Here is a 16,799-nt window from a genome sequence, read left to right on the forward strand (position 1 = left end):
GTGGCAAATGTAACACCAATCTTCAAAAAGGGATCCAGAGGGGATTCCGGAAATTACAGGCCAGTTAGCTTAACTTCTGTCCCTGGAAAACTGGTAGAAAGTATGATTAAAGCTAGATTAACCAAGCACATAGAAGAACAAGCCTTGCTGAAGCAGAGCCAGCATGGCTTCTGCAAGGGAAAGTCCTGTCTCAGTAACCTATTAGAATTCTTTGAGAGTGTCAACAAGCATATAGATAGAGGTGATCCAGTGGACATAGTGTACTTAGACTTTCAAAAAGCGTTTGACAAGGTACCTCACCAAAGGCTTCTGAGGAAGCTTAGCAGTCATGGAATAAGAGGAGAGGTCCTCTTGTGGATAAGGAATTGGTTAAGAAGCAGAAAGCAGAGAGTAGGAATAAACGGACAGTTCTCCCAATGGAGGGCTGTAGAAAGTGGAGTCCCTCAAGGATCGGTATTGGACCTGTACTTTTCAACTTGTTCATTAATGACCTAGAATTAGGAGTGAGCAGTGAAGTGGCCAAGTTTGCTGACGACACTAAATTGTTCAGGGTTGTTAAAACAAAAAGGGATTGCGAAGAGCTCCAAAAATTTTATTAATTTTATTAATAAATTAATATTAATATTAATAAATTTTATTAATGGCAATTTTATTAATGTTTTATAATTGTACTATATATATATATTTTTTCCACACTTGCTCATATTTTAATTGTGATTTTATTTGTTGTACACCGCCCTGAGAGCTTTCTGCTATAGGGCGGTCTAGAAATGTAATTAAATAAATAAATAAATAAATAAAAAGACCTCTCCAAACTGAGTGAATGGGCGGAAAAATGGCAAATGCAATTCAATATAAACAAGTGTAAAATTATGCATATTGGAGCAAAAAATCTGAATTTCACATATACGCTCATGGGGTCTGAACTGGCGGTGACCGACCAGGAGAGAGACCTCGGGGTTGTAGTGGACAGCACGATGAAAATGTTGACCCAGTGTGCGGCAGCTGTGAAAAAGGCAAATTCCATGCTAGCAATAATTAGGAAAGGTATTGAAAATAAAACAGCCGATATCATAATGCCGTTGTATAAATCTATGGTGCGGCCGCATTTGGAATACTGTGTACAGTTCTGGTCGCCTCATCTCAAAAAGGATATTATAGAGTTGGAAAAGGTTCAGAAGAGGGCAACTAGAATGATCAAGGGGATGGAGCGACTCCCTTACGAGGAAAGGTTGCAGCATTTGGGGCTTTTTAGTTTAGAGAAAAGGCGGGTCAGAGGAGACATGATAGAAGTGTATAAAATTATGCATGGCATTGAGAAAGTGGATAGAGAAAAGTTCTTCTCCCTCTCTCATAATACTAGAACTCGTGGACATTCAAAGAAGCTGAATGTTGGAAGATTCAGGACAGACAAAAGGAAGTACTTCTTTACTCAGCGCATAGTTAAACTATGGAATTTGCTCCCACAAGATGCAGTAATGGCCACCAGCTTGGACGGCTTTAAAAGAAGATTAGACAAATTCATGGAGGACAGGGCTATCAATGGCTACTAGCCATGATGGCTGTGCTCTGCCAGCCTAGTCAGAGGCAGCATGCTTCTGAAAACCAGTTGGCGGAAGCCTCAGGAGGGGAGAGTGTTCTTGCACTCGGGTCCTGCTTGCGGGCTTCCCCCAGGCACCTGGTTGGCCACTGTGAGAACAGGATGCTGGACTAGATGGGCCACTGGCCTGATCCAGCAGGCTCTTCTTATGTTCTTATGTTCTTACCTGCTTGTTCCAGCTTTTAACTGGAGACATGCATTAACAGCCTTAGTATAGCCCCGCTTTTTCTCGCTTAAGAGACTGATAGCACACAGTAGCCACATAACCATTATCATCTATACAGAGCAAGTTGCTACAGGTATTTTCTACTATAAGCAGCTGTCCATAGTAAGTATGTATATGAATACCATAATATAAGCTGAATGGCTTCTGATTAATATTGCAGCACTGGTCAATGACTGCAGTTATTTCCATCTGCTTCCCTGCTTAAGCAAGTACACTAGAATCACAGAAAACAAATTGTTTTTCCTCTGGTATGTCCTTGCTGTAGTGCTCAGCAGCCCCATCACCTCTACAGACCAAAGTACAAAATTTTAAGGCCATTCAGTTCTGTCTTTTCTTACAACTGTTGCATATATAAATCAGGATAACCACCTCAGGTGTAGTGTGCTAAGATTTTGGCCCAGCTAATGTGTATTGCCATTTGTAAACATGCAGAGTAATTTGTAAACAGGTGGAACTCAGGGGAAGCTGGCAGAAGGAGAGCCAGCACAAGAGGAGCCAGAGGAAAGGTCCGCAGCATCCAGTTGCCATTTGGGAGCTTCCAGGCTGGCTGAATGCTGGCTCAGCTGCAAACTGCATGCAGGGACTGGAAAGTAAAAGCTGGTTCTCACAAATACCCCTACTGGGGAGTAAATGCTCTCCATTGGCTTCCATGACAATTATTTTCTTAGACCAACCTGGATCAGGACCTGCACGAGTGCTCTGAACACAAGTTGGATGTGGCCTAAGTCCCCCCTGCCCTTCCTCTGACATAATCCCAGAACACCAGGGACTTCTGTCAGCTTCCACTGGATCCCCTTACACTGGGCTGGGCTTCCTCGGTGGACCCGCACCTGAGCCGGCTGGCTCTTGGCTCTGTCACGGCTGAGCCAGGATGAGGGTTTTCTGCTGAAGTAGCCCAGCTCAGCTGGGGGTCTGCCAAGTCCAACTCCCCTCAGCCTGGTGTCAATAGCAGTTGGATTCTGTCCTTAATGTGGTAAAGAGAAACTATTGTTATTGTGCTACTCTTGTTCTGCCCTGTAATGTGCCTTTCATATTTTTGAAAGGGCTGTTCAAGATGGGGACATCTGTAAGTTGGCAAAGAAATCTAGCAAGCCTGCCAATATTACTGAACTTGAAGAGCTCCCAGGCAACTAAGCAGAATTTTCTGAATACAGTTGTTATATTTTTATTGTGGTTTTTTTTTTGCTGTGTTTCCTTTTTTAATCATTTAGAGGTTTTCATTTCTGGACAGTTTCAGAAGAATATCTCCCTCATCTTTTTAAAACAGTTGCCTGAAAAACCAGTTCTGCAGAAAAACCACAGGAATACTCTACCCCACCCCTCACTTTTAGTGTGTTGGCCAAAACTTGATTGCCATCCAGTCTGCTCTAATGATGGGCTCATCTACACGGTCGTTTAGTGGGTGTTTGGTGCCACTCACATCTCCTTTAAATATGCATGGTTCACATGATGTTACTGGCAAACAGAAGCTATCACTCAGTTTTCCCACTGTAAATACGTACTAACCCAATCCTCTGATAATACGAAAAGGGAAGGAAAAAAGTCTTCACTCCGTATCTCTAGTGCTTGCAGACACTTTGCTCTGATGCTTTTAGGTGGGTTTGTCAATCATTCCCCTCTCCACACCTCCTCCCTCCTCCTCCCTTCATTCATTGTATTTCCTGTAGGCTGACAAGCAAATTCTGGCTACTCTCCTCCTTCTGCTGGCCTTTTTCACATTGCAGCAAATGGTGCCTTTATTTTCTTTCCCCTCCTAACTTGTGTGCAAAAGCATAACACAGATTTGTATTTCAGTTGTATTGTACCAGTGAAAATACAAATAATTGGGTTGCTTTTTAAAAAAAGAAACTTACTAGTAGAATAAACTGAGCATGCTTAGTTGCCAAGTAACCAGAGGGAGTGGAAATGTTAAATTAGACGGTGTGGTCATTAGGAAACTGCGTGATTGATCCTTCCCCTCAGTGTGAATACAAAACAGCATATTTGCAGCTGGCATTGAGCCCTTACTGTGGACAGTGCAAATAGAAAACAGAGGTAAAAAACAGTATCTTTAGTATGAAGTTATGCTCCCATGTGGATAAGCCCAATGTCGCTTGGGAAATTATTCCAATCATCTATGACAGGGGTGGGGAACTTCCAGCCTCTGGGCTTATAATGGCCTTTCAGAGGGTTCCATTTGGGCTCTAAGGACAGTTCTCCAGACCATGCCACCAGCTGACATTACTAGCAGTGTTGGTTGATGGGCAGAAGGACAGGGTTTAATCCTGCCTCGGCTGCGTGATCCTGTTCCCAAGAGAGAACAAGATCACACAGCCAAAGCAGCAAGATTTAATCCTCACTCACCAGTAGAGCAGGGATTAAAGCCTTGTGCAAAAGTGCCTTTAAAGCAGCTTGCACCTGTGAGCTACTTCAAAGAGGTTTTTGCAAAGGCTTTAAGACAGCTCCTGTGCTCCTGTTTGCTCAAACAGGTGTGTGTGGGCTATCTTAAAGTCTTTTCCAAGCCTCTCCATGAATGGGGAGTTAAAGAGAGAGGGTGCAAAAGCGTTTTCCAAGTCTCCCCATGTTTCCCTTTTAATTCTCTGTGATTGGGGACTTAAAGGGGAAGGGGAGAGATTTGGGAAAAAAAACATTTTCCCCTTTGAGTCCCCGATCATGAAGAATTAAAAAGCAAATAGCTTTTGCAAGTCTCCTCCTTCCCCTTTAGCTCCCCAATCGTGGAGACTTAAGGGAAGCGCAAGGGATTTTGACAGGTGGGTGCCCCCATGTAACATCATAAAGATTTTATGTGATTGATAAGAGAGTGGCCTTGCCCACCTGTCAAATTTGGCCTGTGAGTCAGAGCCTAATAAGGATCGATGGAGCCTGATCTATGGAAGTCTTCTCCATCTGAGATGTGGTAGATAGTAGAAACAAGCAACAAGACCTTCTCCATGGTGGCAGTGAAGTTGTGCAGTTTATTCACCATGGAGACTCACCTTTCCCTTTCATTGTTAGTTTTCAGGCACAGGGTAACAACAGCATTATTTCAGTGTCTGAGTCTCAGGTTTTAGTGCAAGAATTTCTTTAATTTCTTTATTTTTTTCTGACCTTTTTAAATTGACTTTGTTGACATCCCAGGACATAGAATGTGTTTTAATTAACTAATTACTTGCGAGGGCTTATAAATTCATGTCCCTTTCTGCACATTTCCTTACAGACATTTATCCTAACCTAATTGTTAACAGAATTACTGTAAATGAGTAAAACCATTATTTTAAAAAAACAGACACTGCATCTTTCCCAGCATTATACCGTACGTGTTTATGTTTCTGAAATTGAATGCATTTGTGATGTCTTAGCCCAAACATGATAATATAGAGGAACGATGGAGCTATTTCAGTCAACATTTTTTATTTGCATATAGGTTTTAATCATGTTGTTCTATAATAGAATAGTCGTAAAATCAAAGCAATCAGATAAGGATGAAATTATATGGATTTAAGCAATTTAGTGGTAATTTTAAAGAGAAATGCTAATAATTAATTCACCGTGTCTTGTGTTCTTGATTATTTTGTATTTTACTTTGTGTTTTATTGCTATTAGACATGCTGAGCACCATTTCAGTGGAAAGGTGCATTCAGTGTGATGCAAATTTAACAAGAAAATAAAGAATTAAGGGAACAAGAAATAATGGATTTCCAGGAAGATGATGTGTAAATAAATTGATTGCAGCTACTCTGGTTTTTTTTTTCCCTAGGTCAAGGAATTAGTTTATTAGCCATTATGATTCTAGTGGGTGACAGTCTTCACAATTTTGCTGATGGCTTAGCCATTGGTGCAGCATTTTCATCATCAACAGAAATGGGTGTGACCACAACAATTGCTATATTATGCCATGAAATTCCCCATGAGATGGGTAAGCAAGGTTATGTGTTTCCCTAGTTGGAACAGTGCCTCAACTGCCCCTACCCTAGCACATTCAATTGCATTCATGCGGCCTCTGTTACTACTGACACACTTTCTCCATGCCCATTTTGCCTCTTGGGGACCAGATTTGTTCAGATGCCGGTGGCTGAAGATTCCTACAATAGATTGTTATGTCTTTTTTTGAATTATGAATTTGTTGAATCCTAAACATGAGTGAAATTCCCTGAAACGCCTAAGTATAATTCTAGATTCACAAAGTAAAGAAAAATGTAACAAATGATACTGAGAGAAACATAACACTCTGATGATAACAACAGTGTCAGGCCCAGGATGTGACTCAGGAACCAGACCAATGGCTGTAGTTAATTCGTGTTTTATTAGGGTAATGTCCAAACAAAGACTGCGTTTTCTCATGAAGCAATACAGGGATACAGGTCCTGCGGCATTGGGAGAAAGTTGACAGAGCAAGGGACTTCTTCCCGCCTGTTCTTTAAGAAGGGGCCAAACGGGCGCGCAATCTTTCGCTCCTCCTTAACTGCCCCTCAGGTACTGCCCACCTTCCCCCCCTTGTCTCCTGTCTTTTCAGCTGTCTGCGTGTGCGCGGTGAGGGGGGAAGCATCACCCCCTCCTCTTCTGAAGTTTCCGATTCCAGGATGGGGGATAGGGGAGGGGCTGATGGTAAACTGCCTCCCTGCTTTTCGGCTGTGAGCAGCCCTCCCTCTTTCCCCTCTTGCTCTGAGCCTGAAAGAGGGGGAGGCGTGAGAATGTCCAGGGAGGGCTCAGGCTCCCCGTTGCTAAGCGACCTTATCACTGGCAGTTCCTCTGTTTCGTCTTCGCTCCAAAGGGGGGAAGTTCCTCCCCCTTCCCTCTGCCATCCATCCGAATACTCTTCTCCCAACTCTCCGGGATCCAGCTCCCCGGGATTGGGACCCCAGCTCTGCCTTCCGACACCATCCCCCCTCCCAGGCTGTGCCCCCCTCCCCTTGTCTGGCTTGGGATGGTGGGGAAAACGTTGATGGAAAAGTTTTACCAATTCTGGAGCATGCACATCAGCTGCATCTTCCCATGATCTGTCAGCCACCCCATAGCCTTTCCAGTGAATCAAGTACTGCAGCTTGTGGCGTCTGATCCTGGAATCTAAGATCTGCTCAACTTCAAACTCAAGCTGCTCATTTACCAGGAGTGGAGCTCCGGGAGGTTCCTCTGGCCGTAACTCACTGGGAGGGGCGGCTTTCGTTAAGAGGGATAGATGGAACACAGGATGTGTTTTAAACGTGTCAGGCAGCTTCAGTCGGTACGCCACGGGATTGATTTGAGTTTCTATTTCGAAAGGACCCACCCTCTTGTCTTGTAATTTTCTACATTTGCCCGGCATCTGGAGGAAGCGGGTGGACAGCCATACCTGGTCTCCCGGTTGAAGGGGGGGGGCTCCTTCCTGTGCAGGTCAGCAACTCGCTTGTACTCCATTTTGGCTTCGTTTAACTGCTGTTTCAGTGTCGGTTGCGCCGCTTGCAATTCCTTAAGGAAGTTCTCAGCTGCCAGTACCAGCATTCCTTCTGAGCTGCTTGGAAAGACTTTAGGATGGAATCCATAATTAGCGAAGAACGGGGTTTGTTGAGTGCTGGAGTGCAGAGAATTGTTGTAGGCGAACTCTGCAAAATGCAAATATGATACCCAGTCAGTCTGTTGATAGGACACATAACTTCGTAAATATCTTTCCAAAACGGCGTTCAAGCGTTCCGTCTGCCCATCTGTCTGGGGGTGATGGGCGGAGGAGAGTTTTAATTCCGTCTGCAACTGTTTCCACATTGCTCTCCAAAATTTGGCTGTGAACTGAGTTCCTCGGTCTGAGACTACGCTGTTTGGCAATCCATGCAGCCGGTAGACTTCTTTTATGAATAACTTGGCCGTTTCTTTAGCCTCTAAGGCCCCTGCACAAAGAAGAAAGTGTGCCATTTTGGTAAGTAGATCCACCACTACTAAGATGGCTGTCATTCCTTGGGACTTGGGTAGATCAGTTATAAAATCCATGGAGAGGTCCTTCCAGGGTTCGTGTGGGACAGGCAACGGTTGTAACAGTCCTGCTGGTGTCCCTGTTTGTGTTTTTGTCCGCAGACAGACAGAGCAGGACTTTACATAACTCTCAATATCCCGACGCATTTTAGGCCACCAGAAGTCCTTGGCCACGTTCTGAATGGTCTTGTAAATCCCAAAGTGTCCCGCTGTGATGGAATCATGACACTGGCGTAGGATTCTGAGCCTTAATTCCCCTTCTGGCACATATCTGGCGGTTTTGAACCATAACAGTCCATTTCTCCAGTGAAAGGTTACTTCTGAGTCTTGACCTTGTCCCGTCTCCTGCTGATATTTTAGCATGTCTGCATCTTCTTGTTGTGCCTTTTTGAGTTCCTCTTCCCATGAAGGCTGGCATACTCCCGACGTTAATTTCTCTGGCGGGATTACGTACTGAGGCTGGTCCTCGGATTCACTTTCTTTGTATTGTGGCTGTCTGGATAAGGCATCCGCTCTCTGGTTTTTGGCTTGGGCATGGTAAGTAATCTGGAAGTTAAACCTAGTGAAGAACTGGGACCATCTTATCTGTCTCTGGTTCAGCTTTCTGGCTGTTTGGAGGCTTTCAAGATTCTTGTGGTCGGAGCGCACTTCAATTCGATGAGAGGTCCCCTCTAGGTATTGTCTCCAGTTTTCAAAAGAGTCCTTGATGGCCAGCAGCTCCTTCTCCCAAACTGTGTAGTTCTTCTCTGCAGGCTTTAACTTCCGAGAGAAGTACGCACAGGGGTGCAGCTCCTTCCCTTCTTGGTCTAATTGTAGCAGGACCCCCCCGATGGCAAAATCTGAAGCATCTGCTTCCACTACGAAAGGGCGGTTCGGATCAGCAAAGCGCAGAATGGGCTCAGTAGCAAACCTTCTCTTCAGCTCCTCAAAGGCCTCGGTGGCGTTCTCTGTCCATTGAAACTTCTTCTTCCCCCTTAAACAGTCAGTCAGAGGAGCTGTTAATTTGGAAAACCCTGGAATGAACTTTCTGTAATAATTGGCAAACCCCAAAAACCGTTGTACATCCTTTTTGGTGACAGGTTGGCCCCAGTCCAATATGCAGCTTACTTTCCCTGGGTCCATCTCCACGCCTTCCGCTGAGATTCGATATCCAAGGAAGTCTAGAGACTTGAGGTCAAATCCACATTTCTCTAATTTAGCATACAGGTGATTTTCTCTCAGTCTCTTCAACACCGTCTTCACATGCTGGTCGTGGTCTTCCTGGTTCTTTGAGAACACCAGGATATCATCTAAGTAACAGATTACATACGTGTCCAACAAGTCTCTAAACACGTCGTTCATGAATTTTTGAAAAATTCCTGGTCTTCCACAAAGCCCAAACGGCATGACCAGGTATTCATACTGTCCGTAAGCGGTCAAGAATCCTGTTTTCCATTCATCTCCCTCCTTCATTCTGATCAGATTGTACGCTCCTCTCAAATCCAACTTCGTGAAGATTTTTGCAGAGCGCAGTCGGTCCAGCAACTCTGAGATCAGGGGCAGCGGGTAGCTGTTGGGGATGGTGATCTGGTTCAATGCGCGATAGTCGTTACAGGGTCTGAGTTTCCCCCCCTTCTTTTTCACAAACAATAGTGGCGCTCCAGCAGGGGATTGTGAGGGGCGTATGAATCCTCGCCTCAGGTTTTTATCCAGGAATTCCTTCAGGGCCTCCCTCTCATTCTCTGTGAGAGAGTAGATTCTCCCTGATGGGATGCTGGCTCCTGGCACTAGATCAATCGCACAGTCGTAAGGGCGGTGGGGGGGTAAAGTCTCTGCCTCTTTTTCATCAAACACATCTTTGAATTCTTCATACTTTGGCGGCAGGGTCACTTGCTTGATCTCTTGCACTGCCCCCGCTAAGGTGTTCTTGATTCCTTCAGGTTGACAGTTCTCCTGGCAATACTGTGAGGTGAACCACACCACCGCCTCCTTCCAACTTATTTTGGGTTCATGCTTTGCTAGCCAGGGCATTCCCAGAATCACCTCAAAGTTCGAGAGATCTGACACGTATAGCGAAATGAACTCTTGGTGCCCAGGGATTTGAAGTTTCACTTCCTCCGTGGCTTGTGTCACCCCTCCTGACTTCAGGGGTCTCCCATCGATAGTCTCCACAGCTAGGGGAGCGTCCAGTTTCCACCGGGAAATTCCATGACGCTTGACTAACTTTGCATCAATAAAATTTGTGGAGGCTCCACTGTCAATTAAGGCAGTGGAATTAAACACCACTCCTCTGGAAGTTGTAATCTGAATAGGCAAGACCAACACCCCCTTTGAGGGAGGTTGGATTGTTGGGGGGCCTTTATACAATGCTGCCCCCAGTCCACCAGCCTGCACGTGGACTGGGTGTTCTAGTTTCCCGACGGCTCAGCTTTCCCCCCTTTCAGTCCACAGTCTCTGGCCACATGGCCCAGCTTTGAACAATAAAAGCATAAACGTTCCCGGCGTCGTCTTTCCTTTTCTTCTTCCGACAGTCTTGGCCTAGCCCCTCCCTGTCCCTCAGTTGCATTACCTGCCATCCCTGTAGTGGGAAGGGTCTTGTTGCGGGATGCCGAGGCTGAGTATCTCGGGACCTCCTGCTTCCTTTCCAGGCACCTTCCTTCCATCCGGTGATCTATCTGTAGGCATAGTCAGATGAGCCCTGGTAGGTCAGCGGGGGGGGAGGTCCTGGCCAACTCATCCAGGACTTCAGCATTTAATCCACTCCGGTACATAAACATCAGGGTGGCGTCATTGTAACCAGTTTCCTGGGACAGAATTTTAAAAGCGTTAGTGTACTCGGAAACAGTCCCTTTAGCTTGCTTCAGAGCGCCTAGTTGCCGCGCTACTGTTTCAGCCCTTTGCGGGTCTTGAAACATCTCGGTCATCTCCTGTATAAATCCTCTGTACCTTCCTAAGACAGTATCCTTTCTCACGAGATACGGAGTCACCCATTTTGCAGCTTCTCCCTCCAGGAGGCTAATCACGAAAGCTACTTTAGCCCCATCGTCTGGAAATTCCATGTGCCTGACATCCAGATATAACTCACATTGAGCCACGAAGGTTGCCAACTGATCACTTTGTCCCGCGTATTTTGGGGGCAATCCAATGGGAACCTTTACTACGGCAGCTGGAGGGGCTGTTCGCATCTGGTCTATCGTGGCCTTCAAGGTTTGATTATCCGTCTTCAGCGCCTTGACTGCTGCTAGCAGGGCTTGAACATCTGTCTGCAAATCAGCTACCTTAGTCCTCAGGAGTTCCACTTCTTCCGTCTCAGAAGTGGGGTTCGTCCCCCCCGCTGCTCCCTTTGACATCTTGTCCCAGTCAAGTGAAGAGAGCGTTGAGGGTGATTTAGGTGGCTCTGTCAAGCTGTCAGGCCCAGGATGTGACTCAGGAACCAGACCAACGATTGTAGTTAATTCGTGTTTTATTAGGGTAATGTCCAAACAAAGACTGCGTTTTCTCATGAAGCAATACAGGGATACAGGTCCTGCGGCATTGGGAGAAAGTTGACAGAGCAAGGGACTTCTTCCCGCCTGTTCTTTAAGAAGGGGCAAAACGGGCGCACAATCTTTCGCTCCTCCTTAACTGCCCCTCAGGTACTGCCCGCCTTCCCCCCCTTCTCTCCTGTCTTTTCAGCTGTCTGCGTGTGCGCGGTGAGGGGGAAGCATCACCCCCTCCTCTTCTGAAGTTTCCGATTCCAGGATGGGGGATAGGGGAGGGGCTGATGGTAAACTGCCTCCCCGCTTTTCGGCTGTGAGCAGCCCTCTCTCTTCCCCCTCTTGCTCTGAGCCTGAAAGAGGGGGAGGCATGAGAATGTCCAGGGAGGGCTCAGGCTCCCCGTTGCTAAGCGACCTTATCACTGGCAGTTCCTTTGTTTCGTCTTCGCTCCAAAGGGGGGAAGTTCCTCCCCCTTCCCTCTGCCATCCATCCGAATACTCTTCTCCCAACTCTCCGGGATCCAGCTCCCCGGGATTGGGACCCCAGCTCTGCCTTCCGACAAACAGTGAATGCATAATTCTGACCTTGGAAAACAGTTATGAGTATGGAGCAGATAATAGTCAACATCTCAAACTGATTTCTAGTGTTTTGGAGTGAAAGAAAGGGAAATAATTCACTTACATGTTTCATATCTGTTATACTGTAGTTTCTTCTTGCGCTTTGGGCCTGATTCTTGTTTATTTTACAGAACACTGTGAGAGTAGTTTTCACTCCTCTAATTAGCTGATTGACAGTGCTTTGGAAGCTCTGTGCAAGTTGCTTGGCAAACTCTGATCTGACTGTCAGGTGCTTGGCAGGCACTGCACAAAAGACATTGCAAGCTTCCACTGGAAAGCAAAAATGCTCAATTTTTAAATAGCATTCTTTTCTTTCCAAAGTAAGTAGCTTGTATTCAAAGCACTTCCCCCAGTGCTTTGAGTACAAACTATTTTCTCAGTGTCCCCAGGGGGTACAAGGGACTTGATCCAACCAACAATCACCTGATCATTTGTTAAAGGGAGCCCCTTTGAAGATTGCTGTAATCGATCAGAGGATCAGTAGTTACAGGGAACTCCTTTGAACTTTGACAGGTATCAGTCACTTCATGTCATTATGATGTCAGATGATTGACAGGTGTGTGGCCATGTCCACCTGTCAAATTTGGCCCATGAGAAATGGAGGAGATAAGGCTCCCTATCCCTGCTACAAATGATCTTTCAGATGACTTTCAAAAACCAACGTGCAAGATAGGAACATAGGAAACTCTTATACTGAGTCAGACCAATGGTCCACCTAGCTTAGTATTGTCTACACTGACTGGCAGCAGCTCTCCAGGGTTTCAGGCAGGAGTCTGTCCCAGCCCTATCTGGAGATGCCGGGGACTGAACCTGGGACCTTCTGTGTGCAAGATGCTCTACCACTGAGCCCTTCCCAGATAAGAACTAGGTCCAAGGCTTCTGATTCCAACATGAATTGCTTCTTAACAAGGACCCCTAGACCATATAAGATCCAGCAGTATGCCTTTTCATCAATTTTCCAAGTGAGAATGATTTGGCAATTCAGTGGGAAAGCATAAAAAATTTCATCTGGAAGTGAGCCAGGCTGGAACACTAGGAACTGAAATATCTGTGTCTGTTGTTAGAAGAAAAAAATTACAAATGGCTATATAACTTGAAACTGCAGTGTTATCAAAGCTATCATTGCTCTGTGGGCGTTTTCATTTTTTGCAATACAGCACATTCTATGCATGTTTACTCAAAAGTAATTACCTTTATGTTCAACAGGGCTTACTCCCTAATAAGTTTATTTAGGTTTGCATTGTTATGCAAAGATGAAACCATCTTTGGCCACAATGTACACTCACCAGACAAATGTCATGTCCCCCACTCGCCTGCATTAATAATGATTAATCATTCACATAAAAAGTACAAGGGAAGCTAAAAGGTGATTTCAGTGTCACATATGGAAATATTGTAACATTTTGCACAGAAAGGTCCATCTTAATTGTAGCCACTAGTGTGAAACAGTACCAGCATTTTATCAGCCAATTAATATTTCATGTCTTTCTTTTCTCCCTCTCCTCAGGAGATTTTGCAGTACTGTTAAGTACAGGGCTTTCTTCAAAGATTGCCATTTTAATGAACTTCATAAGTGCTCTAACTGCTTTCATAGGACTTTACATTGGCCTTTCAATATCGACAGATCCTTGCATTCAAAACTGGATATTTACTGTCACCGCAGGAATGTTTTTGTACTTATCATTAGCAGAAATGGTAAGCACCGCAGTCCTATCTGCTGCTCTTTAATCTTTTAAACAACTGTGTTGGAAGATTGTTAATTTATAATCAACAGGCTACAATCAATATACAAAGTGCAACAATTGATGTCATTGCAATAAAAAGTGGCTACTGTCAGAGAATCATTTTCTTTTCTTCACCCACTTAAACACTCTTTTGAAAAAGCATGCTTAACAGTGCCCCTCTAATTCTGAATGAAAAGCACCCATGCGGCTTGCATCCAGTGTTGTGTTCCTGATCTAGATCATGGCCTCATGTTGATTTCCCACCCAAATGCTGGGGTCTCCTGCTGCTGTTTACCCCCAAAGCAAATAACACTTTCAGAGGGCAAATAGCAGCTGGGGAGGGTTCTTTGCCAGGAAATGACTTTCACAGGAAGAAAAAGCAGCTGCAGGAGCACAGTGTGGAATGTACTCCTGATTTGAATGGGGGACCAGTTTCCTGCCAAAAATCATTCCCTCCCCAGCTGCTTTTTACCCAAAAGATGCAATTTATATGCAAGTAGCATCCAGGGAGGGAGGGATTTTTGTCATGAAACTGGTGCTGGCCCCACATCGGAGCCTGCACCTGTTTTTTCTTTACTGGCAAAGTGGACAGTTTAAACACATTTTTTAAAAACGCATGAAACATTCAAGGCCCTGCTGGGCTCTCAGCAGCAGGGCAGAAGTGAGGTCAGAGCAAAGCTCTAATGCTCCTTCATCTTCTTCCAGATTTTTTTTAAATTACCTATTTTCCTTCCTTTGGGATAAATGGAAGGGAAACTCACTATACCAGCTCTAGGGCTGGAGTAGTTTCCTCCCTAGTTTGGGAGTGTCTTGGGGTACTGGAAGGGCTATCAATCCTTTGAATCCATGCATTCTCATGATCTGTCCTTGCAACACCCCTCATCAGCTACCAGACTTCAGTAAGGCTAGTACCATAAAAATGTTTGGGACTGCAGAGACGGGACCTACAAGGCAGAGATGGGACCTCTTGTCTTACAGTAAGTGGAAAGCACAAGTCTGGGCTACTGCAAACATGGAGTAACTAAAGAATTTAACAGCATTTTCTGGAGTCACTTTGACACCTAGCACCTTATGTACATGTTTTCTTAGTTTCCTCAGTTATTCTAATTGGGATAAAGGTGTCCCCCAAACTGCAAAAATAAAAACATGAATTTTTCACTAGTAACACGGGAAGCTGCCTTATACTGAGTCAGACCAATGGCCCCATATAGTTCCGTATTGTCTACACTAAGTGGAAGTGGCTCTCCTAGATTTCAGACCGGGGTCTCTGCCAGTACTGTGTGAAGATAATGGGATTCATCTTGGGATCATCTGCATGCAAAGCAGACACTCTAATACTGAGCCACAGCTCTTCCCAGTGACCTAGATTGGGTGTAGTGTGGTGGGAGGGGCTAAAACACTACATGATAATTCATACCTCCATGGTTGAGGAATATCTGAAAGACTGACTGAAAGGTTTCATGCTTTTTGTTTTCAACACTGTCACTGTGGCATCATCTGTCAACAAGTTTAAATCAAATAATAATTCCGGGATCTTAGGCCAATGTTCACTGTGTGCTACCTTCATTCATTTAACTAGAGATGCTAGAGATTGAACGTGGGACCTTCTGCATGCAAAGTATGCTGTACAACTGAGCAAGAGTTCCTCCCCTCCCAACAGAAGTCAAAGGCAACCTTGAACTAGGAACCTCTGAATGGAAAACTTCCACCTCAAACAGAGTCACATGGAAAGAGAAAGAATCTATGACTCAATTAGCCTAATTTGATACAAATATTATGTTACAAGGAATTGAAAAATGAACAAAACCATTTTTAAATGGCTATCTGAAGCACTTAGGTCCTGGCCATCTGTAATCACCTGAATACCGTTATAGTGCAGACAAAAAATATTCAAACTGAGGTGTTCTCAGAAAGAGAACATTCATCAGACATTCATTTCTTGGAAGGATTCTTTTCAAAATACTATGACTGTAAAACATCCAGTAATTCCCTTTATAGCGATGGTGTAAAAGCCGAAATCTCAGAATGGTCTTTTGATGAAGTAGAAAACTGTTCCAAGCATACTACAGATTTGTGTCTTATATTTAGAAACCTTGGGTTTAAATGTCTTTACTAATGAAGTTTGTTGTGTTTCCCATAAGACTCCCTTCCTCCCAAAGATATTAATATATTTGGTTCTCATACTGATGTTTTATTCTTTTTTTAGCTTCCTGAAATGACTCACATTCAGACACAGCGGCCCTGGCTGATGTTTCCCCTGCAGAACTTTGGATTGCTATTAGGTTGGTTCTTCCTTTTACTTCTAGCGATATATGAACAGAAGATTAAAATATAGATCTTCTACCAGCATCCTTAAAAGATGAGCTTCTTGTCCAGTTCAAATTCATTTCAATGGGACTTCCACAGGAGAACTTCCAAGTGAATTTTGGATCTGATATTATATAAAATTGATAATATTTTTGTATCTGAAGTAAATTAGATAATTATTAACTATTGACAAAGTTATTTCACAAATCAGATTGTTTTTAATTGAAATGCTTAGATATATTTTTATTTGCATAATTTAAAAAGTCTAAGCCTGGAGTTGGGGATTGTTTTTATTTTATTTTATTTTATTATTGAGCTGTAAGCTGCTCTGGGAGCCTTTTTGGCTGAAGAGCGGGGTATACATGCTTTAAAAAAATTAAATTCCTTGGTTCGTTTCCACAGGTCCATCTCCTTAACTACTGTTAAATATACTCTAATTTTATTTGTGTGTATATTGCTTAGAAATGCTAATGATTAAGCTGCACATAAATGTCTTACATAAATAAATATTCTGGTATTTTGAGGCACTGTGATAAAAAAGGTCAACTGAACAACACCATGGTTTATTAATCAATATGTAACTTTTGAAGCCAAGAAATATATCCATTTTACAAAGTACTGCACAGCATTTTCCAAAATAACCAATACAATGAAATAAATGAAACTACTGAAATGACTATATGAAATTGTATATGAAATATATGTTATATACAAAATAAAGGAATATACTAAGAGTTTTTTCCATTAATTATTTTCTTGAATCTAGGATAAATTTTGATCATGAGTGTTGAAACTGGCAACATTACAAGGACACAAAGCAGTACTGAAATATCCAAACAGTATTTACTTTCGTACTGTGATATACTTCTGTTATGCCAAACTGGATCTTTGGCTGAACATCATATCAGAGAGTACTATGCAGACAGAAAGCAAATGAATCATTCAAGTGT

At 43.8% G+C, this 16,799-nt stretch overlaps 1 protein-coding gene across 1 annotated transcript in view; it reads left to right on the plus strand.

Moving 5' to 3' along the window:
* SLC39A12 (solute carrier family 39 member 12) overlaps positions 1–15,877 on the plus strand; it is a 60,240-nt gene extending 44,363 nt beyond the window's left edge. The window contains exons 10-12 of the mRNA XM_061585685.1: positions 5,563–5,721; positions 13,326–13,513; positions 15,749–15,877. Of these exons, the coding sequence (XP_061441669.1) occupies positions 5,563–5,721; positions 13,326–13,513; positions 15,749–15,877 (476 nt within the window). The remainder of the gene's footprint in view (positions 1–5,562; positions 5,722–13,325; positions 13,514–15,748) is intronic.
* The last annotated feature ends 922 nt before the right edge of the window (positions 15,878–16,799 follow it).

This window comes from Rhineura floridana, chromosome 10, assembly GCF_030035675.1.
Source record: "Rhineura floridana isolate rRhiFlo1 chromosome 10, rRhiFlo1.hap2, whole genome shotgun sequence".
NCBI lineage: Eukaryota > Metazoa > Chordata > Lepidosauria > Squamata > Rhineuridae > Rhineura > Rhineura floridana.